This window comes from Choristoneura fumiferana, chromosome 28 (assembly GCF_025370935.1).
Source record: "Choristoneura fumiferana chromosome 28, NRCan_CFum_1, whole genome shotgun sequence".
NCBI classification, from domain to species: domain Eukaryota; kingdom Metazoa; phylum Arthropoda; class Insecta; order Lepidoptera; family Tortricidae; genus Choristoneura; species Choristoneura fumiferana.
In genome coordinates this window covers 6,899,614-6,923,077 of record NC_133499.1, presented here as the reverse complement: position 1 = coordinate 6,923,077, position 23,464 = coordinate 6,899,614, and the positions used below count along the sequence as shown (strand labels likewise).

General features: G+C 37.3%; 1 protein-coding gene across 3 annotated transcripts in view; it reads right to left on the bottom strand.

Moving 5' to 3' along the window:
- Positions 1 to 23: 23 nt before the first annotated feature.
- Positions 24 to 23,464, bottom strand: part of Glys (glycogen [starch] synthase) — a 43,983-nt gene continuing 20,542 nt past the window's right edge. For all 3 annotated transcript variants that reach the window (XM_074109380.1, XM_074109379.1, XM_074109381.1), the window contains 10 exons: positions 22,866 to 23,019; positions 21,864 to 21,984; positions 21,010 to 21,176; positions 18,808 to 18,922; positions 18,324 to 18,401; positions 16,691 to 16,865; positions 15,314 to 15,443; positions 13,052 to 13,133; positions 9,790 to 9,922; positions 24 to 4,032 (listed from right to left, as the gene is read on the bottom strand). In XM_074109380.1, coding sequence (XP_073965481.1) covers positions 3,935 to 4,032; positions 9,790 to 9,922; positions 13,052 to 13,133; positions 15,314 to 15,443; positions 16,691 to 16,865; positions 18,324 to 18,401; positions 18,808 to 18,922; positions 21,010 to 21,176; positions 21,864 to 21,984; positions 22,866 to 23,019 — 1,253 coding nt within the window. In that variant the 3' untranslated portion in view covers positions 24 to 3,934. The remainder of the gene's footprint in view (positions 4,033 to 9,789; positions 9,923 to 13,051; positions 13,134 to 15,313; positions 15,444 to 16,690; positions 16,866 to 18,323; positions 18,402 to 18,807; positions 18,923 to 21,009; positions 21,177 to 21,863; positions 21,985 to 22,865; positions 23,020 to 23,464) is intronic.

Here is a 23,464-nt window from a genome sequence, read left to right as displayed (position 1 = left end):
TCTAACAATAAAACAAATTATAATAAAATTAAAAACTGTTTTTATTAAAACCACGATCTCGATATGGCACGATTTAATGAACAATATAGGTAATTAAACTAAATTACTTATTATTAATTATGAATAATCATTTAACAGCTTAAAGTTCGACGACCTTTAAACTTGAACTAGATATAATGGCTTAACGAGTCCAGATGAAAAGGTCTCAAGTATTTAATAAAAAAACATTCGATTTTAAACCTTCATGCGAAGAATATTAAACTCAAAAAACCATAACTAATCATTCTATGCTCAAAAATGTAACCTCATACATATTATTATTAAAAATAATAGTGTCGATGACAACGTCGACCAATTAGAAAGCACTACTTTAGCCCTGAAACTCGGATAATTTTTCGATTAAATGTAAAATTAGATAAAAAATAAATAGTTGATCAACTGAGTTGACAAATAAGTAATGTCACAACTGGTTATTGGTATAACAACTTTATAGGCGAGTTAAGTTATGACAATTCAAAAAAACATATAAATTATAACTTTCACATCTGCGTCACGTTTGTGATTGATTGGATAACTACATGAGCCAATCGCAAGACCGTAACGGCCAACGGACTTCGCGATATTAACGCCATCTAACGATATTTTGCTTGTCAAGAAACCCGCCTTGGATTAAATTCTTGAAGGTGTAACTTTATCGATACCATCGATGATTCCTTAAATGTCGATAAAAGCACTATCGGTTAGCTATAGTTCGGTAGCTTCAGTGTGTGTACGATACTTAGACTAGAGTACTTTCGACTGACAGCTGCCAAAGAGACATAGAATTGGTTAATATAATTTCTTCTAAAAAGCAGCTGCTCCAAGTAGCAAATTAGCAATTGGTCGAAGTAGCAACTGGTCTAAGAAGCAACTGGTCTAAGTAGCAACAGAGGCCGTATACATAAACTGTCATTTGATTGCGATCGCGAGCGTCAGAAACGTTAGGCAATACGGCCTCTGGTCTAAGTAGCAACTAGTCTAAGTAGTAACTGGGCTAAGTAGCAAGTGGTCTAAAATTATTTGACTCAGTCACTCAGGCTTCGCGTTATGACGCAACTCTAACCTAACCTGACCTATATTTTTCCAAGATTCCGACACAAACAGGTTAAACCACTTGCTACTTAGACTAGTTGCTTCTTGGACCACTTGCTACTCAGGCCAGTTGATTCTTAGACCACTTGGTACTTAGACCAGCTGCTTTTTACACGAAGTGATACTATACTTAATGGGATCGCTACGTTCTGTGATAGCTATAAGCACTTCGTTTCATCGAGCGACGAGGCGATAACCTTTTTTTTCCTATCTCATAGTGTAACCATATAACAATTAAAAAATCAGTGATTTATAATAAAATTTTGACTAAAAAAATAAAATAACAATGACATTAAAAACCTAAAATGGCAGTAATGAAGGCTAATTTATATTATACTATAAATGACAACTCGCTTTGCTGATACCTTTGATGTTTTGGTGTCTGAAATTATAGAAATATATCAATACTAGCTTTTGCCCGCGGCTTCGCCCGCGTGGGATTCGGTTATCGCGCGCTGTTCCCACGGGAACTGTGCATTTTTCCGGGATAAAAAGTAGCCTATGTCACTCTCTGGCCCATAAACTATCTCTATGTCAAAAATCACGTCGATCCGTAGCCCCGTGTCGACGTTAAAGACGGACAAACATACAAACACACACTTTCGCATTTATAATATTAGTATTAGTATGGAATAATAACAAGTAAACTTCGTTAACAGACACACAAGCAAACAAACTTTACTTTATCGAAATTTGGTGATAACAAAAACAACCAAAGTATCATGAAAACAAGTTGTCAAAGTATATTCAAAGAACGAACTAAAGTTCTGATAGAGGAAGACTTACTCCAAAAAAGCATATAGCCGTCTCGCTCTAAAACCTATTTTAATTGAGATGAAAGAAGACACAAAGAAAAAATTTACTAGCAAAAAATTCATTGGCAACACTGCGTCATACATTTTCCATGATAAAATAAATTAAAAAATTAAAAAACTGTACCTTTTTTGGTAAAATAAGTTAATAGACACTACAAGATACAATTATGATAATTACAAGATACAATTCCAGCAAAAAAACATTCATTTTAGACTTGCAAACCGGATTAATTGTCAATATTTATGTAAATATTTTTAAGTAAAAATTTAGTTCGTTCTTGAATCCATGCTACCTATTCAAAATACTAAATAAATTGTATCCACAAGAGTTACACCTAAAGTATAAGGAAATACATAAATTAATTTCGCTTAACTAAATATAAAAATATATTTTTAACAACTTTCAAAAAATCCAATGTAACATTAAAAAACCCTTCTACCGAATAAAAAAATAATTTTCTATAATCACATATTAAAAGTTAGGGCTTGACAAAAGTCCAAAATATAAATTGTTTTTTTAAGCTTTTTCTGTTTACATCCAAAGTTGAAGATTTATATTGTAAAAATTTTATGCGAGTGCCACCAAAATCTTCATCAATTCGAATAACTGTCACCACAGGTTTATCAAAAAACGGTTACTGACGACGACACTGAGAAAAAAATATTCTATTAAAATAACCATCCATCTTCAGTTTAAAAACGTCCACTGTTGTACAAAGGCTCCCCAATATAACGCCACAATGAACGACAGTGAGGGCTACCGTTTTCGCGCTCACCAGCTGGCGCCTATGTAGACAAAGATCCTGCCTGAAGTATAGTTGTTAGTTTGTTCTTACGAGCGTGATAACAAAATTTACATTTAAATCATATCTAATACTTTAAAACCTTACCATAACAATATCGAGCATGCCACAGTGTTGCGTAGTCCCGTTTTGTTCGGAAAAATGGTTTCCGAAAGACAAAACTGTCTCAAAACACACACATTCATTGCCCCCTAACGCATATTTGCTATAATTCATTTTAGGTAATGCAAAATAATCCCAAAATTATTCTAATTATAAATAAACCCGCGTAGCTCACCTCTCGGAGACCTCTCGCTACACTAGCGCCTCTAGCGGCGAATTCATACGCGATAGCCCTCATTTGCCACCTTCATGTCACCGGTCACCATTACCGGTTGCCCGCAATCCGCAATGTCGCAAAATACACATAGATACCTACATAATTATTATTTAAAGGTATATAGGACACATAAGGCACACTAAAGCTATGTAACGGAAACTACATAAAGGCAGGCTTAACTAACATACATCAGTGTTTAAAAATATATTATTATCATCAAATAACGTCTTTTTAATATATATATTTGTTATAGCATCCTTGGAATGGATACGTTATGAACATTAAACATTTAAAATTTCGTATTTTCTATCAAGTACTTATTCGTTGAATGAAAATAATCAAATGCACTTCCATACTTTTGCTGACGGTCTTTTTTTACTACACTTTCATCGGCTCTAGATATATTTGTCAAATTTCAATAAAAAAAAAATAGGCAGTTGTCCAATTGTGAAACACTTTTTCTGCCCCGAAAATCAGAGTAATTTTCAATTAAGAGTAATAATTGAGTTGATGAATAAGTGACATCAGAGCTTTATTCCCATACAAAATTATTAGGCTAATAAAAAACATGACAACTTTGGTGTCAACTGCCTGATTTCCAATTCACTAAAATTTTACATTTAGTAGTTTGAAATAATTAAATAGATAATCGTTTGAGTTAGCAAACAGGTGACGACACATCTCGCTATTGCCATACAGAATTTATGGGAGATTATCGTTTTGACAACTCAAAAAAAAAGTGTGTCAACTGGTCAACTTGATAATTAGGACTTGGTTAAATCAGACTTCCGATATTTTATATGAATGAACCTAGTGTGTAAAATGTTAGGGGTTTCAACGTAAACCCATCATTGCGTTGTTTGTCTCTAATTGTCCTTAATCCTTAACTCTGCCAATTCCTTCTCCTCGTCTACTTCATCTTCATCATCAGAGCCATGTACTGATGCAGCGGGGGTCGTCGCTCCTGGAAGAAAGATCTCTAGTTAAACCAATATCACAGGCTATTATTTATAGGTAGTGCCACCAGAGTTGAGGTCACACACACAAGAACATGTCGTGTAATGACAGCCGGATTTTGACATTAACTCATTTATTTCATTCATTCTCCTTTTGTGCAATCAGTTCTTTTGTATCTATGTGTGAAATCATTCACTTCAACTCTAGTGGCACTATCTATAGTTTCACCTGTCCCGGTATCTATGTGTAGCCAAATTTAACCTACTTCTAGTGGTCGGATTGACAGAAAAAAAAATTTTTTTTCGGTTCTATTAATTGTTGAAGGTATTGTTTGTCATAATTATTTTTTCTCTGAATCCATTAATTGTTCAGAATTATTATAAAACAAACCTAACCTAACCTAGTTCTACGGGAAAACTTTTTTTTTAATACAAATTCGTAGGTGCAAAATTTGGGTTCAATCCGTCGCTTAGTTTAAGAGATCTAAGCATACAGACGGCGGGATTAACATTAGTTTATAGTATATAAAAAATTACTATTACGTATTTTGTTTACTATTTACTCGTAATTTCAAACTTCATGTAATTACAATACGTACCCCAATCCGACCACTGGAAGAGGACAAAACATGACGTGCAAAATTCGATCTTTAAAAATAATAACTAACAATATGGTGAAATAAAAATTAAGAAAAAAAAACAGTGGTATATAGTGAAGAAAAACCATGGTACTTATAATAAGAAAAATAGAAATGTCATACTAATTTTTTTTTAAAAACTGACTTTAGCAGCTTTTCATTCCTTTGTTTTCTAATATTTCTTAAAAGGATAAAAAGCTGGTAAAATACTGTATTTATCTGATCAAAGAGCTCTAAACAACGATACCCCACTCTATGGGGTAGGACAAAAAAATATTTCGTAAACATGAAAATAAATAAATGCATAATTTTTAAGATATTTCAAAAATGTATTATTCGCCTTCATAGGTCCGCCAAAAGTGGCGTGTTTTTCTAAAATCATATATTCCATTAAGCACCTATACATAAAAAAAAAAACATTTCTATTTATCTTATCAAGTTTTGTGAGAAAAACCAAAAACAAATGCAAAATAACGCCATTATTCTAGTGTAGAATGTGGAGATCGAAATATTTTTTTGCAAGTGCCGTCCCCAAGCTTCGTAGTCAAACTGTCTAAATGTTAGACTAAGCATTGGGCATATCCACTCGTCAAACCCAAGATAATAAATGAGAAGTGTCTCAAAATGGCTTCTTTCCACTCTAAACTTTTTTTGGGAAATCGTGCAAAACTAAATCCACGGTTTCCATTTTAGTCTTTGATGAACCATACTACTAGATTCAAGGTCACAGCTCTGAAAACGGCCAGAGAAATAAGAGCACAAAATAAATTTGTGCTCTTATTTCTGACAGTACGCGTCAACCAGAGCCAAAGTGCGGACGTGTTAAAATGCCACAATGTTCATTTATAAATTGCGGAAACAGCCACCGTAACACTAGGGTTTCTGAAGGAATATCCTTCTTTAGGTAAGTACAAGTCAGTATTTTATTTAAAGTACGTAAAAATTGGCAGTTTACATTTAAAATCAATAATTTATTGTTTGGCCAACCATCTTGCCAATAATCGGTGTTTCTGGAACAAAAAATTCGTAGAGTAGTTCTCATTTTAAAATATTTTTTTTTTTTTTTTTTTTTGTAGATTTCCTAGTGATCCTTTTCGCTGTGCGGAATGGACATCTATTGTCGCGAGAGAAAGAGAAGAAGAACTTTACAGACCGCACAAAAATTCGACTGTATGTTCGATTCATTTTGATAAATTTGACATAGTTGGAAATAGCCAAAGGCGTAGATTACGGAAAATGGCGATTCCAAAATTGCAGGTAAAGTTACATAAATGTTTAAAATAATATAAGATTAAGTGTGGCGAGGTGAAGTGAAGCTATATTATTAAAGAAGACGTAAAGCTTCAAGTTCAAGCCGTATGATATTTATAATATTGCCGTTAATTGCAGATTCTCGTGAAACAAAATACAGTGCAAGCAGCGGTATGAGAATTAACCGAATCGATGACGTCAAATCTGGTAAAACATTTATGTTGTCTTTTTAACCCCTGACGCAAAAAGGGGGGTGTTATAAGTTTGACCGCAATGTGTGTCTGTGTGTCTGTCTGTGACACCGTACGTAGCTCTTAAACGGGTGAACCGATTTGAATATGGTGTTTTTAATTTGAAAGCAGGTTTTTGAAGTGTTGTCAATCACCCATTTTCCAATTAGTTAACTTAATTCAGTTAAGTATCTATAAGAACATTTCGTTTCATGACAATATTTGTATATGTAATTTTTTTGTGTTATATTTCTGTGAAATAAAAAACTGTCTGTCTTATAATAATTGCGACTCCATTATTACCCTGTTCCTAAAATAGAATGACATCTTTTTGAAAGATGAATGTTCTTTTGTTAATCGAACGTTTTTGCTTGTCTTATGACGATACGTCGTAAGTATTATATACAATTACTATTATTTGAATCTTTGTTGCTTAGACTTAAGGTATATATTTTAAATTAATTTAGAAGGTAAAACAGATATATAGCTATAAGTATAAGACTGTCTATGACATAAGCAACACGGCCACTTTTTCGCTTTGATTTTGTATGGGATCTTGAATCTAGTAGTATGGTTCATCAAAGATTTTAGTCAATCAATAGATCCAGCAGCTGAATTGAATTTTCGAGAAATTTCCGTGGGAATTTCCGAAAATTAAATCGTGGTTTTCATTGACCTTACCAGGGATGTTACGGAGCTCCGGTTCCGTTTCCGTTAATTCGGAAGTTCCGTTTGGTTTTTACATCCGTTTCGGTTCCGGTTCCGTTACTTTTGGAACGGATGTTATATCGGATGTCAATACATCATCAACAAGCAGGTTTAAACCAGTCATTCGCTCATCTCCTCGTTGGCCACGTGCTCCACCTAACACTCAGGCTCCGGTTCTGGTTCCGGTTCCGTTTTCGGTTCCGATTCCGTTTCTGGTTCCGATAAACAAAATTGAAAAAGTCTGCTTCCGCTTTCGGTTCCGATAAAACCACATTCGTTACATCCCTGGACGTTACGTTAAAAACAATCATGTCAAATATCACGACTCTAAGCCCAGCGGTTGTTGTTTCGAGATTTTATCCCTATCCCTTGGCAGTATCGGGATAAAAAGTAGTCTATGTTTTGTTCCAGATGTCCAGCTATTTACATACCAAATTTCATCCAAATCCGTCCACAGTAACAAACATACTTTCACTCACTCACACAAACTTTCGCATTTATAATATAAGTAGGATTGTATAGAAGCAACTTGACATAAATGTTATGGCACTACATACATTACCTTATCTACCCAAATATTTACGTAAATTACCATACATTTTCAGAGTTAAGCTAAGATGACGCGAGCTTTTGGAATTAAGCCGTTTTGTTGTGGCAAAACTATTTCGTTATGTTATAATTAAGCCAATTTCGAATAACTTACTATTTCTTTCTATTACCCTTCATCCAATGAGGGCTATCGTTTTTTGTCTCACTAGATGGCGCACTGTTGCGTGATGTTTTTAAGTATGGCTTTCAAAGTCTGTTATTACGGGCGTGAAAACAAAGTTTAGATTAAAATCATATTTAATACACCTTAAAACCGTACCATATAAATATCGAGCATGCCACAGTGTTGCATAGTCCCTGTTTTGTTCGGAAAAAAGGGAGATCAAAGGTTTCCGAAAGACAAAACTGTCTCAAAACACAGACATTCATTGCCCCGGAACGCATATTTGCCATAATTAATTTCAGATATTGCAAAATATTCACAGAATTTTTCTAATTATAGATAAACCCGCGTAGCTCACCCAAAAACTATGAGATTTGACATTTCGGAGACCTCACGCTACACTAGCGCCTCTAGCGGCAAATTCATTCGCGATAGCCCTCATTATAAGAATGTTAATTGCTTTGATGGCTAAATGGTTTCGATGTAGCGATCATTGTTAAATCTAAAAGCAATTTTGGTGTCATATTTTCACACAATTATTGGCAAATTCTTCCAATGTTCCGTTTCTAATGCTTTTTTTTCCTATACCTGTTTATTTTTTTTGTAGTCAGCTTTAAATTTCGAAGAATTTCTACAGAAAATTATAATTCATCGTAGATAATATGTGTAAATAAAATGAAGAATTAGGCCCTTTTGATTCGAACCTTCCGAAACACACTTGCTCGTTTGCCATCCAGTCCAATAAAAAAAAAGAAAAAAAAAGAGAAAAATGGAAATAAGCCCTTATGAAAAGACACTCCTCGAATATCATGGGACACTAAACCACCCATCTAACCCAATAACACACTCAGGAAGACCTAACTATAAACATACAGTGAGGTAAACCTATTTGTCTTCGACAGAATTCAGCTTGGATATCAACTCTTCGATCTGCTCCGACACGGCGTCGCCAAGCGGCTCCAGTAAGTTCTCATTCGGCGACCGAAAGTTCTCATTCGGCGTCCGAAAAGTGTCACTCTCCGATTCATTCAGTCGCTCGAATTTGACTTCGGTGGAGTCGACTTTTATATCGAGAACTTCGAGCGATTTTTGAGTTATAGACGTCTGGGTGTCGGTGTCTTTGGTGCTTTTAACGAATGTTGGCTGGGGTTGGCGACGCACTGGGTTGGAAATGATTAACATATGCTTTAACCACAATACGAAAAAGGCGAGTTATACCTACGCGCCACGAATTCACAGCATACCTACCTACCGGCAGCCATCAGTCGCGAGAGCTCCGCGGTTGCGTACGGACTTACGCGCGTTTATTACGTATATTAATGATTATGGTACAAAGACATAAACAGAATTTTTCGGCGTACGGATGTTTAAATTTATCTAATATAATATAAAAACCGGCCAAGAGCATAAAATTAAGTAATATTTTTCTAAGGATTTCGTATTTTATACAGAATCTTCCAAGTTTAGGTATATTTTATACCTTAGGCTGCTATTTAAGAGCAAAACTACTAATAATTTTCAAGCAAACTTAGCCGTTATAGTTTTCCTTGAAAGTTTGATATACTTACTACCATCCTGAATTTTTACAAAATTTTCCACCCACCGGTTTAGATTTTAGAGGGGGGGGGACGCTCGATTTTAATGATAATTTGCACTTTAAAGTTGAATATTTCGCAAAAAAATCAATGAATCGAAAAATAGCAAACCCCTAATGATTATAAAATACCTATCCAACGATACCCCACACTATAGGGTTGGATGAGAAAAAAAACACTCCCACTTTACGCATATGGGAGGTACCCTAAAAAGATTTTTTTTTTAGTTTTTTATTGTACCATTTTGTCGGCATAGTTTACATATATATCCTTGCAAAGTTACAGCTTTCTAGCATTGATAGTCCCTGAGCAAAGCCGCGGACGGACGAACAGACAGACATGGTGAAACTATAAGGGTTCCGTTTTTGCCATTTTGGCTCTCACACCAATTACATCAATAAAGTCAATCCATAACCTAACTTAACCAACAAAAAGTTGGAAAACCCCCGACTTGTCACTTAAAAGTTCATCTCAAAAACGGCTGAACCGATTCCGATGAAACATGTCTAAGAGCCATCCTAAAAAAACGCATTCAAATCGGCCCGCCCGTTTCAGAGCTACGGTGCCACAGACAGACACACAGCGGTCAAACTTATAACACCCCCTTTTTGCGTCGGGGGAATGAACTTACTCGAGTGTGATGGGCTCGGAGGTTCAGATATGGGTCTGGGATAGTTGAACCTCTTGCCAAGCTCTTGGTCCATGTGGTCCACATAGTCCGGATACACTATCTTGAGCGCCTGCGCTCGCGCTTGACGGTAATACTGAAAAAAAAAAATTTTTTTACCAACTGTGTAAGTACCCACTTTTGTTTAATTCATTTATTACATCTCATTCCTGTCATGACATCAATTCTTATCAATGAGGGCTATCGTTTTTTGTCTTTCTAGATGGCGCCACTGTTGCGTGATGTTTTAAGAGTGGCTTTAAAAGTCTGCTATTACGGGCGTGAAAACAAAGTTTACATTAAAATCATATTTAATACATCTTAAAACCGTACCATAAAAATATCGAGCAACCACAGTGTTGCGTAGTCCCGTTTTGTTCGGAAAAAAAGGGAGGACAAAAGTTTCCGAAAGACAAAACTGTCTCAAAACACAGATATTAATTGCCCCGTAACACATAATTTCCATAATTAATTTCAGATATTGCAAAATATTCACAAAACTATTCTAATTATAAATACGAGTAAACCCGCGTAGCTCGCCCAAAAACAATGAGATTTGACATTTCGAAAACCGCACGCTACACTAGCGCCTCTAGCGGCTAATTCATACGCGATAGCACTCATTACTAGCGTTTACCCGCGGCTTAGCACACGTAAATCTTTAGGTCAGCAGCTGAATAGAAATTCCGGGATTTTAAAAATTCCCGTGAGAATCCCCGAAAATTAAATCGTTGTTTACATTTGTTACGAGATTTTATCCCTATCCCGTGGGAACATTGGGATAAAAACTATCCTAAGTCTTAATCCAGGTTATAAACTAACTTTTTGCCAAATTTCGTCCAAATCCGTCCAGCCGTTTAAGCGTGAAGAAGTAACAAACTCACTCACTCACAAACTTTCACATATATAATATTAAAAGTAGGATTTTGAACAATTAAGTTTATAAATTCTGCACATTTCTACATCGTGATCGTGTGAATTATAAGTGAAAAGGAACACATTTTCCAAGCTTTTATTTATGATTGGTTTTTTGGAGTCTTTTTGTATTTTTTATTTCAACTCCAAATTTGCAAATAGATGTCACTAGTGTCGCTGCTTAAGTGGCTAGTAAAGGAAAAAAGCAGGCTGTAATGTGTTGCATGGGAGCAATTTGTGTCTAGACTCCTGTCCAGTGGTGGTGTAGGGGTTATAGCACGCAGCACGGTATGCTGAGGACCTGGGTTCGAATCCCAGCGCTGGTCTCTTTTCTGGGTTTTTTTCTGTGCATCTTTGTTTCAGTTTGCATTTTCGTTAAGCTTTTATTTACCTTGCAATGTGTGTATGTATGTATGTACGGGTCCAATCTTTCAAGGTGAATTTGACGCACTTCCAGTAGTCGGATTGACTTCAAATTTGGCATACTTATGTAAATCTGGTGACAATACAATATTCTGGTAGTGACATTTTGACCAGTTTCGACTCCCGGTTACGTAAGAGCGTTAAATCACAAAAACTCGAATGCCATTTTTATTGTATCTAAAATCGAAGCCATGGTTCCCAAGAACATATTTCGCTATCTCTCATAGTTTCTGATTTCTCACCCTGATATTGATCATCCTGTATATTTCTCGCTACTGACCCATTTGGATTGATCATCCTGTATATTTCTCGCTACTGACCCATTTGGATTGATCATCCTGTATATTTCTCGCTACTGACCCATTTGGATTGATCATCCTGTATATTTCTCGCTACTGACCCATTTGGATTGATCATCCTGTATATTTCTCGCTACTAACCCATTTGGATTGATCATTCTGTATATTTCTCGCTACTGACCCATTTGGATTGATCATCCTGTATATTTCTCGCTACTGACCCATTTGGATTGATCATTCTGTATATTTCTCGCTACTGACCCATTTGGATTGATCATTCTATATATTTCTCGCTACTGACCCATTTGGATTGATCATCCTGTATATTTCTCGCTACTGACCCATTTGGATTGATCATCTTGTATATTTCTCGCTACTGACCCATTTGGATTGATCATTCTATATATTTCTCGCTACTGACCCATTTGGATTGATCATCCTGTATATTTCTCGCTACTGACCCATTTGGATTGATCATCCTGTATATTTCTCGCTACTGACCCATTTGGATTGATCATTCTGTATATTTCTCGCTACTGACCCATTTGGATTGATCATCCTGTATATTTCTCGCTACTGACCCATTTGGATTGATCATTCTGTATATTTCTCGCTACTGACCCATTTGGATTGATCATCCTGTATATTTCTCGCTACTGACCCATTTGGATTGATCATCCTGTATATTTCTCGCTACTGACCCATTTGGATTGATCATCCTGTATATTTCTCGCTACTGACCCATTTGGATTCATCATCCTGTATATTTCTCGCTACTGACCCATTTGGATTGATCATCCTGTATATTTCTCGCTACTGACCCAATTGGATTGATCATCCTGTATATTTCTCGCTACTGACCCATTTGGATTGATCATCCTGTATATTTCTCGCTACTGACCCATTTGGATTGATCATCCTGTATATTTCTCGCTACTGACCCATTTGGATTGATCATCCTGTATATTTCTCGCTACTGACCCATTTGGATTGATCATTCTGTATATTTCTCGCTACTGACCCATTTGGATTGATCATTCTGTATATTTCTCGCTACTGACCCATTTGGATTGATCATCCTGTATATTTCTCGCTACTGACCCATTTGGATTGATCATCCTGTATATTTCTCGCTACTGACCCATTTGGATTGATCATCCTGTATATTTCTCGCTACTGACCCATTTGGATTGATCATCCTGTATATTTCTCGCTACTGACCCATTTGGATTGATCATTCTGTATATTTGACCCATTTGGATTGATCATTCTGTATATTTCTCGCTACTGACCCATTTGGATTGATCATCCTGTATATTTCTCGCTACTGACCCATTTGGATTGATCATCCTGTATATTTCTCGCTACTGACCCATTTGGATTGATCATCCTGTATATTTCTCGCTACTGACCCATTTGGATTGATCATTCTGTATATTTCTCGCTACTGACCCATTTGGATTGATCATTCTGTATATTTCTCGCTACTGACCCATTTGGATTGATCATTCTGTATATTTCTCGCTACTGACCCATTTGGATTGATCATTCTGTATATTTCGTCCGTTATTCTTTTTACTGATACTTACAATACCGAGATTCCTCCAGTCCATCAAATCGGAGAGACGCTCTGTCCGATTCCTCTGAATAATACGCTGCCTTCTAGACATCCTGAACAACAAACAAACAAACTTTACAGAAATCTGTCTGATTAGTACCTGGGCGACCGAGCTTTGCTCGGGCTAAAACTCGGTAACAATCGGTTTCCCAGAGATAAGACCGAGCTAGATCGATTTTTCATCCCCGAAAACCCCTACATGCCAAATTTCATCGAAATTGTTGGAGCCGTTTTCGAGATCCCCGAAATATATTTATATACGTATAAGGGTGTAACATTAATATCGGTCAGTATGGGAAAGTCTGAAACTATAATACAATAAAAATAATTTTAATAACAAGAAAACTGCATAGAAATACATTTTCAAAAAACTTGTACTCAGCTTGGGAATCGAACCCGGATGTTTTGAAAAATAAAATTACATACTCATAAAGAATATCAAATACAATGCATTTTATTCATTCTAGATATCGTACTTCATAGTAACATTTATTGCTTATTACCTGCACTACCGATATCGAAATAGAAATATTCTGTTTTATTTTTCAAAATGACCGGGTTCGATTCAGAACTGAGTAAGTTTTTTTTTTTGTAAAGTATGAATGCAGTTTTTCTTCTCATTAAAATCGAAGGCATGGTTCCTAAGAACAGATCTTCGTATGTCTTATAGTTTCAGACTTTCCCATACTGACCTCATATCGGTCGGTCTCAGCCTGTTTACAAGAATACGGTATTTGACTATTTTGTATATGTTACATAAATTAAAAATTCACAATGCCTGTTATCGAATAGAGAAACAATTTTTAAGCTACCTTTACAAATAACAAAGTTATAATGGTTTGAAATTCAAGATTAGACAGAGAAAGACATACTGGCATTTGACGTCACACGCCAGTACCGCCATACTTGCTGCATAGAGAAAACCGTTTGAGAAAGAGACAGGTATACAGATTTTTCAAAAAATCACTATAAATCCAATTTTCAACCGATTCCAATTTTCTCTTCGCTAAACACTATCTGTATATCTATTTTTTCAAAATAATATTAAGATATGGCAAATTAAGGAGTTGTCAAATACCGTATTGCTCGTATAAAGGTATTATATGATATAACACCTTATAATATAATAATATGTTTATGTATATAATATAATTTATATTATATACAACGAAATTTAGTATGGACTATCCATGGTCGTTATCGTCAAGATCTATGTCGGATCTATGTATTTGTCTTATAGACAACATCATCATCAGCCGGAGGACGTCCACTGCTGAACAAAGGCCTCCCCCTTAGAACGCCACAATGAACGACAACTCGCCACTTGCATCCACCGGTTTCCCGCAACTCTCACGACGTCAGTCCACCTGGTGGGAGGCCTGCCAACGCTTCGTCTTCCGGTTCGTCGCTACTCGAGGACTTTTCTCCCCCAACGGTTATCTGTTCTTCGAGCGATATGGCCCGCCCATTGCCACTTCAACTTGCATATACATATACATATGGTAGAGCCTTACTGTAACCTTGCTGGCTGCAGTACGAATGGGCCGGCTCGACCGGGTTAGTACCACACTCCCACAGAATACCGGCGTGAAATAGTAGTTTTGCTGTGTTTCTTACGGTGAGTGCGAGATTCGGAGGCCCAACTCCCCTCCCCCCTTTAACTCCCCTTTTTTTAAGATATTGAAAATTTCTTCCACAACTCGCTTTGTCAAGCAATAAAGATACATTTGGACAAATAAAAAACATGCTTGGGTATTACCTATTAGGTCGCTCCTTATTTCGCATAAAATTAATTGCCATAATATGAATTCGCATAACAGATTTTGCATAACATTGACCTGGCATAATAATAAAAAAGTAGGTATAACACTTATTTAGCATAATAGAGAATCCGTATAATTGAAATTTTTTTTTTTATGGTATAGGGGGCAAACGAGCAGGCGGATCGCCTGATGGTAAGCGATTACCGTCGCCCATGGACACCTGCAACACCAGAAGAGTCACAAGTGCGTTGCCGGCCTTTAAGGTAGGAGTACGCTCTTTTCATATACATAACATTATTAGCTTTAACTTTAATTGACATAAAATGAATTGGCATTATTTTATCAAGTGAGCGAATTACATGAGTCAGAGCAAAACCAACTCGGATAGGTTAAGTTGTTAGAGTTTTTTATAATAATTATGCGAAATAAAGTTATGCGAAGTAAGGCCCTGCCTATCAGCGTGAACTTACTTGGTAAAGTCAAACATATATTGTGCTAGCTGTTGTACGGATCCCTCCAGCGATATATATCTTCTATCAACGACATATATGCCGTATGACATAGGATCAGCTATATGTTCTTGCATGAAGCAGCCGAAACCTGCAAAAAAGAATTTATTGTTAAGGTAATACGGTTCATTTTTGAAACAATTGAGTAAATAATGAGTTATTCCCATAAGTATTGAGTTGTTTTTACAAGTAAGTACTTAAATGAAATGAAATTTGTTCCAAACATAAGTTCATAGATACCTACACAATCAATAACAAATAAATAAAACAAATGACATTAAATCATAGATTAAATTTGTGTTAAGATTGGTTTTTTGGAATCTTTTTGTATTTTTTAAAACAATAAGGTTGAATTTCCAAATGCATGTGGTCCCTAAATCGCCTCTACCCTTTTGGGTAGAGCCGTAGCCCAAAAAATACAAAAAGATTCCAAAAAACCAATCTTAATGTGATTGCTTAGTAACGATATCTCTTGTCCGGGTGAGCGGTTAGTTCCAATGGAGTGCCGAAAAAGTTTCTCGATGAGGGCTACGGCATAGATGTCGCTAGCGTCACTGCTTAAGTGGCTAAATAAGAAACAAACAAGCTGAGATATGAGGTGCATAGGGGAAATTCGTGTCGGTACCGTTGACCATCAGTGGTGTAGCGGTATAGCACGCGGTACGGAATACCGAGGACCTGGGTTCGATTCCCAGTGATGGTCTTATTTTTCTGGTTTTTCTGTGCATCTATATTTCAGTTTGTATTTTCAATTTAAATTTGTGTTGTCATTGTGGTTTGCGCTAGTGTCGCCCCCTGCGCACAGCTTTGCATAATATACCCTATTTAGGCAAGAAACAAAAAATCTACCACGGATTCGGATTCTGTTGAAAAGAATCCGGCAAGAAACTCAACATGGTGTATATTTTTTACTCAACGAGGTATATATTTTATTACTCAACGAGGTATACATTTTATTACTCAACGAAGTATATATTTTAACACTCAACGCGGTATATATTTTACTACTTTTTATATTATTGTAAAATATTATTATAGACATTTATTTTATGAAACATTTCGCCAAATTGCAAAACAATTAGTTGGCGAACCAAACACTTATTTTAAAACATTTTTACACACAATAGTTACAGTACAATATACAAAACTACTGATAAAACAAAAAAATTGTATGGAAAGAGTTTATCAACCATGCTTTGAACTTATTCTTTATTTACTCAACGAGGTATATATTTTTATTACTCACCGAGATTTTTTTTTACTCAACGAGCTATACATTTTATTACTCAACGAGGTATATATTTTTTACTCAACGAAGTATATTTTTTAATTCAATACCTGAAAGGTTAGTGGTGATGCTGGGTATACCCATGACGGTACACTCGGCGGGGGTGTATCCCCACGGCTCGTAGTAAGAGGGGAACACGCCGAGGTGGCATCCCCGGACGAACTCCTCGTAGTCCAGACCGAAGAGCGGGTTGGTCGAAGTGAGGAACTCGGGGTGGAATATGACCTAGCAGAAAGTAAAATGAAAGAAAGAAAGAAAGAAAGAAAGAAAAGTTTATTTTGGCTCCAAAAATGTACCACCTAAAACTAAGACTAGAACTAGCACTAAAAATATGTTACTAGGTGACACAGCAGGATACCAAAAAGGGTCTCCACTCAGCATGTGTTGCCGCACATTATGTGCAGTAACGCTGGTTTTCTGTGGAGCCCAAACGTTAAATAAACATGTATGCATGAGCCAGTTCCTTTGCCCTAGTCAGACGGAGAAAAAAAAAATTAAAAAAAAAGAAGAAAGAGATGTTAAGATTGTTTTTTTTTTAATCTTTTTGTATTTTTTATTTAAATTCCAAATTTTTACTTTTACGGTCATCCCGTAAAACCTAAATTGAAAATACAAACTGAAATAAAGATGCACAGAAAAAAAAGAAAAATAAGACCATCACTGGGAATCGAACCCAGGTCCTCGGTAATCCGTACCGCGTGCTATACCGCTACACCACTGATGGTCCATCTTTATTTCAGTTTGTATTTTCAAAATGAGATGTATTAAAATGAATTCTTATTTGTAGGTATTGATTCTTAAAGTTTAATCCTTAAGTCAGTGTTCGTCATGGCCGTGTTATCTTGGGACGGGGACCTTTAAATATTTTTTCACTTCTCATGCTCGTAAAGTTCGTTTTTATGCTGTATCTAGGCGACATAAAATGACTTTTTATGCTCTAGTGCATAAAATAAAAATTTATATAAAACTAAAAATCAATCAAATCAATCAAAATAAATCAATATTTTTTTTTATTTATATAATAATGCATAAAAAATAAAAAGTACATAGAGTGTGAATAATTGTTTCCCCTGTTGCTATTTCATTTCCTAGCAATCTAAGTGAAAAGCAGAGTGTAAAACTCGAGCATTAAACCCATTTTCCCCTCGACGTGTTACGTGCTATATGAACGTCTTGGGTAAAATGGCTCGTTTTATGCTCTTGTTGTACAATCTACTATTTTACATTTATTTGTCATGTCACATCACATGCCACATCTTAGATGTCTCTCACATTTATCAACGTGCTGTTACTTTAGAATATCGCATACATTGAAAAGTACATTTAATCTGTGTATGAAAAAAAAACAGTGATCATATTTTCCAAAAAGCCGTGGTGGCCGAGTGGTTTGACCTCTCAAGCAGAGGATCGTGGGTTCAAACCCCGGCTCGCACCTCTGAGTTTTTCCAAATTCATGTGCCAAATTACATTTCAAATTTACCACGAGCTGTACGGTGAAGGAAAACATCGCGAGGAAACCTGCACAACCCTGCGAAGAAATTCAATGGTGTGTGTGAAGTTCCCAATCCGCACTGGGCCCGCGTGGGAACTACGGCCCACGCTCTCTCATTTTTAGAAACCTATGCCCAGCAGTGGGACATATATAGGCTGAGTTGAGTGCGATAGCGATATCTTTTTACTCACTTTAACGTTGTCGTTGACTGTATTGAACATTTGGCATCTCCTCACTGCGTTCAGGACGGGGTCGCTCCAATCGTCCACCTGAAAAAATAAAATTAAATAAAAAACCGGCCAAGAGCGTGTCGGACACTCCCAGGATTTTTTTTATGTGTCCTTGCACGAAACTATTACACTACACTTATATACCACTAATTTACAACTATACCTAATACAAAAAATACGTAAGCACGAGTACGCGAGCGTAAAAGGCGATCATCACGCGAAGCGAGCGCAAGACGAGCGAGCTAAAATCAAAACGTAAGGCGCCGACGGCAGCGCAGCCTTGACTAAAGAAAACTTAATCCTCCTTAAATTATCAGTGTGTGCGTGCGTACCGGCGCCAACCGGCGCGCACACATTTACGCGCGATGTACTTTAGTTCGTAGTGAGCCTACTTGTTCTCTTTTACTATGGTATTATTTAGCCGTAGGTGGTGCGGTACACTTACCACATTGTGGGTGGTGACTGGCGGCAATCCGTCTCTCTGTAACGCGTAGAGACACCTCTTTAGACGCACTGTCTCGTCCTTATGCAGGAGGTCCGAGGGTTCCGGGAGGTGACCCCTAAAAAAAGATTTAAACATATTTTACCTACACCCATATAGTAAATCCTCAATTATGCGTTCAAAAACCATAGGTAATGGCCAGCATTACGACATTGGATTCTATTATGAACACGGCTGTATCGTAATGGTCATTACGATACAAATACAGATTTCATACATCATTACAGCACGGGCAGCAGCAGACATACCTACCTACTTCTCGTTAATGCAGGTCATTCTCAATGGGTCGCGGAACATATGATAGAGGATTTAATATAAATTAGGCCTTAAAACACTCATGTGAAACCCACACTCGTGTTTTAAGGACCCCTATTACGATACAGTTGCATTAAATACTATTATCTACACCCATATCATAAGTCCTCTATAATGCGTTCAAAAACCGTTGGCATTGACCAGCATTAAACCACCGACTTTACTATGACAACTTTCTTATCTGTGGTAGGAGATAACAACAGTAACGTAATGTTAATTACAGTATCAAATATAGTACTGTAATGAGTTTCAAATTTGGAACAGCTGTCAAAATCAACACAATTTAAATGGGCCTCTATTCTGGCATCCATAGACACAACATTTCCTCGATACGAAATGTCACTTTGGTATGTTTTTAAATATAAATCGCGCGACAATTTGATCTCGCCAGCGACATAAGCATAAGGACTTTACTGATTTGTCTGTGCCTTGTAAAAAAAATATTCGTGACAGAGATTTTGTCTTGCCGCCATTACTGTTATCATTTTGTTTGTTGTTTTTTTAATGTGTTGTTGTTTTAAGTTTATAAAAAATAAAATAAAGCGCTTGTAGCCTAAATTGAATAAAGTTATTTTGACTTTGACTTTGAATCGAGCTGAAAAGCGCTCAGATCGTCCCGCCATCTCCTTTTAGGTTTAACAAATAAAATACATGAAAAAAATACGCGTCGACTTGAGAACCTCCTCCGTTTTTTTTTTCGTCGGTTAAAAAATAAAACAAATTTAAAAGTCGAAAACCCGACTGTTGAAGTTTTAATGACTTACGCTTGCCTTTGTAAGGTTATTTCATGGCAGCATTTTAATTTAGTTTTCAATTTCGCTATATAAATTTAAATGCGTAGTGCGTCTGCGTAGCGTTTTGCGCGTTCTGAGCAAGTTTTACACACGTTACGCATTATAAGTGAGTGAGCCAGAGAGTTAGTGAGTGAAAGAGTAAGTGAGCGAGTGATTACGTTAGCGAGTGGACCGTTGTTACTAACCTGAGGCATATGTCGGCATATGCTTTAGTGACGGCGTGCCCGCGCAGACTCTCCACGTTGAAGTTGTGAGTAATGAGTGAGTAAGTGAACGAGTGGTATAGAGAGCGAATAAGTTAGAAAGTGAGCGAGTGAGGCAGTGAATTAGTGAGTGAACAAGTGAGTGAGTGAGTGAGCGAATGAGTGAGTTAGTGTGAGTGAGCAAGTGATTAAGAGAGTAAGTTTAAATGTAACTGACCTTAAGTAGGCATATCATACAATACAATACAATACAAAGACTTTTTATTGTACACCAGACATAGTAAGCGATACAGAAAGTGGATACACAGAGAAAAAATTACAAGGTACATCCATCATACAACCGCTTGCCAACCTTCCGCTTTATGTCACTGATGGTGTCCCTAAGGCCTTTGGTGACAGCATGCCCGCGCAGATTCTTCACGTGTGTAGTGAGCCAGTTAGTGGGTGTGTGAGTTAGTGAGTGAACGAGTAAGTGAGTGAGCAAATGAGTGTGTTAGTGTGAGTTTGCAAGTGATTAAGATAGTAAGTTTGTAACCGACCTGAGGCATATGTTGTACATCCGCTTGCCGAATTTCTGCTGTATGTCGCTTATAGTGTCTCGCAGGGCTTTGGTGACGGCGTGCCCGCGGAGACTCTCCACGTTGAAGTTGTGAGTAGTGTGTGACTAAGTGAGCGATTAGTATAGCGGCGTGCGGTATAGTGAGCGAGAAAGTTAGTGAATTAGTGAGTGAGCGAGTAGTGTTAGCGCGTGGTGTAGTGAGCGACTGAATTAGTGGGTGAGCGAGTGAGTTAGTGAATGAGCGAGTGATTAAGTGAGTAAGTTTATAACCGACCTTAGGCATATGTCGTACATCCTTTTGCCGACCTTCTGCTGTATGTCGCTGATGGTGTCTCGCAGGGCTTTGGTGACGGCGTGCCCTCGCAGACTCTCCACGTTGAAGTTGTTCGTCTTCGCCGGGAAGATCAGGAATGCTACCACTGTCACGTCGGAGCCCGATGACTGCAATAAATGGACTTGCAGGTGGTAGGACCTTGTGCAAGGTCCGCCCGGATTGCTACCACCATCTTGCTCGCTAATCCTGCCGTGAAGCAGCAGTGCTTGCATTGTTGTGTTTCGGCGTGGAGAGTAAGACAGCCGGTGAAATTACTGGCATTTGAGGTATCCCATCTTAGGCCTCTAGGTTGGCAACGTATCTGCAATCCCCCCGGTGTTGCAGGTGTCTATGGGCGGTGGTGATCTCTTACCATCAGGAGACCCACTTGCTCGTTTGCCATCCAGTCGAATAAAAAAAAAAAAAAAAAAAAAAAAAAAAAAAAAAAAAAAAAAAAAACAACTTCATCATCATCATTATCATATACGTCCCACTGCTGGGCATAGGTCTCATGCGAGCCCAGTGCGGATTGGAAACTTCACACACACCATTGAATTACTTCACAGCTGTGTGCAGGTTTCCTCACGATATTCACAGAAACCCTTGAAATATTCACAGAAAATTTAGTTGCATAATCACTTTAAAAATAAATAATAAAATTAGAATAAAATAAATATTTAAGGGGGGCTACCATAGAACAATGCCGTTGCTTTTTGCTAATGTCTAATGATGTATAGGTAATTGTACGGAACCCTTCGTGCGCGACCCCGACTCGCACTTGGCCGGTTTGTAATGACAAAGGTGACTTGACTAACCTTTAAGTAATGATTTAACCGCGCCAGAGCCTCTATGAAGATGTCTGCTCCCTTGTTGCCGAACTCGTATCTGCCGGCGGTGAACAGATACAGCGTCTTGTCCAGGTCGAAGTTGAAGTGGCTGGAAAATGAGTATTTGTTAGCTCCCCATCGTTGGTGCCAAAGTCAAAGTGCGAAGGTTTGTGTGCGTGCGTGAGTGAGTAAGTGAGTGAGTGAGTAAGTGAGTGAGTGGGTAAGTGCCTAAGTGAGTGAGTAGTGAGTAAGTGAGTGAGTGAGTAAGTGAGTGAGTGAGTAAGTGAGTGAGTGGGTAAGTGCCTAAGTGAGTGAGTAGTGAGTAAGTGAGTGAGAGTAAGTGAGTGAGTGAGTGAGTGAGTGAGTGAGTGAGTGAGTGAGTGAGTAAGTGACTACAGATGTGCAAATTGCGGAAATTTTGCAAAAAAATTGAAAGTTCTCCGAAATTTCTGGAAATTTACACAAGGAACACAGGCAATTCTGGCGTTCGTGTCGTCATAGTGTTTTGTATGCTTTTATATGTGTTAGTTTTTAAATGGGTCCCACTGAAAAAACAGCGTTGCGGCTTGCTGTAACATTATGCTGAGTGGGGTCCACTTTATACTATTCGATGTTATTATTTTTTTTTCTCTTCATCTAATGTATTTTTATGTGTATCGAATATGTGTAAATAAATGTTTCTCTCTCTCTCTCTCTCTCTCTCTCTAAATTAAAATTTAAGAAACGGAAAGTTTCAATCCCCAATTTTAAAACTTCCGCAATTTTTTAAAGTTTCCTTTGGCACATCAGTAGCATGGCTGAGTGAGTGTGTGTGCGTGCACGCTTAAAGAGCTGGACGCAATTTCATTTGTGAACAAAAAATGTGACTGCAAAATTAATTTGAATCGTGTTTCTGCGAAACATGTTTATATGAAACATTTTCTGCTAAACGAAATTTCTGTCTGCAAAACAAGGGAACACCTAGCCCTAATGATGAAGAAGTAGGCTCACCCATAGAAGTGTCCCCTCACGAACTCATGTATCTTGTCTTTCGCCAAAGCGTGGAGGTTCTGGAACTCGTGCAGAGCCGAGAACTTCTTTACGTTCAAGCCGTTCGGCGTTATGATGTCAGCCTTGCGTTTCAACAGGTGCTCCGCTTCGTAGCCTGGAAGACAAGTTAATGTTATTTAAGTATCAAGACATTTTGACGACCAGATAGCCTAGTGGTTAGAGAACCTGACTACGAAGCTTGAGCTCCCGGGTTCAATTCCCGTGTCGGGGCAGATATTTGTATGTAAAATACGAATGTTTGTACTCGGGTCTTGGGTGTTTGATATGAATTTTAGTATGTAACTCCTGATTTTGCCATATCTTAGTATTATTATGAAAATATAGATATACAGATAGTGTTTAGCGAAGAGAAAATTTAAATCGGTTGAAAATTGGATTTATAGTATTTTTTTGAAGAGACAGGTTCTTTCTCAAACGGTTTTCTCTATGCAGCAAGTATGGCGCTACTGGCGTGTGACGTCACATGCCAGTATGTCTTTCTCTGTCTAATCTTGAATTTCAAACCTTTACAACTTTGTTATTTGTAAAGGTAGCTTAAA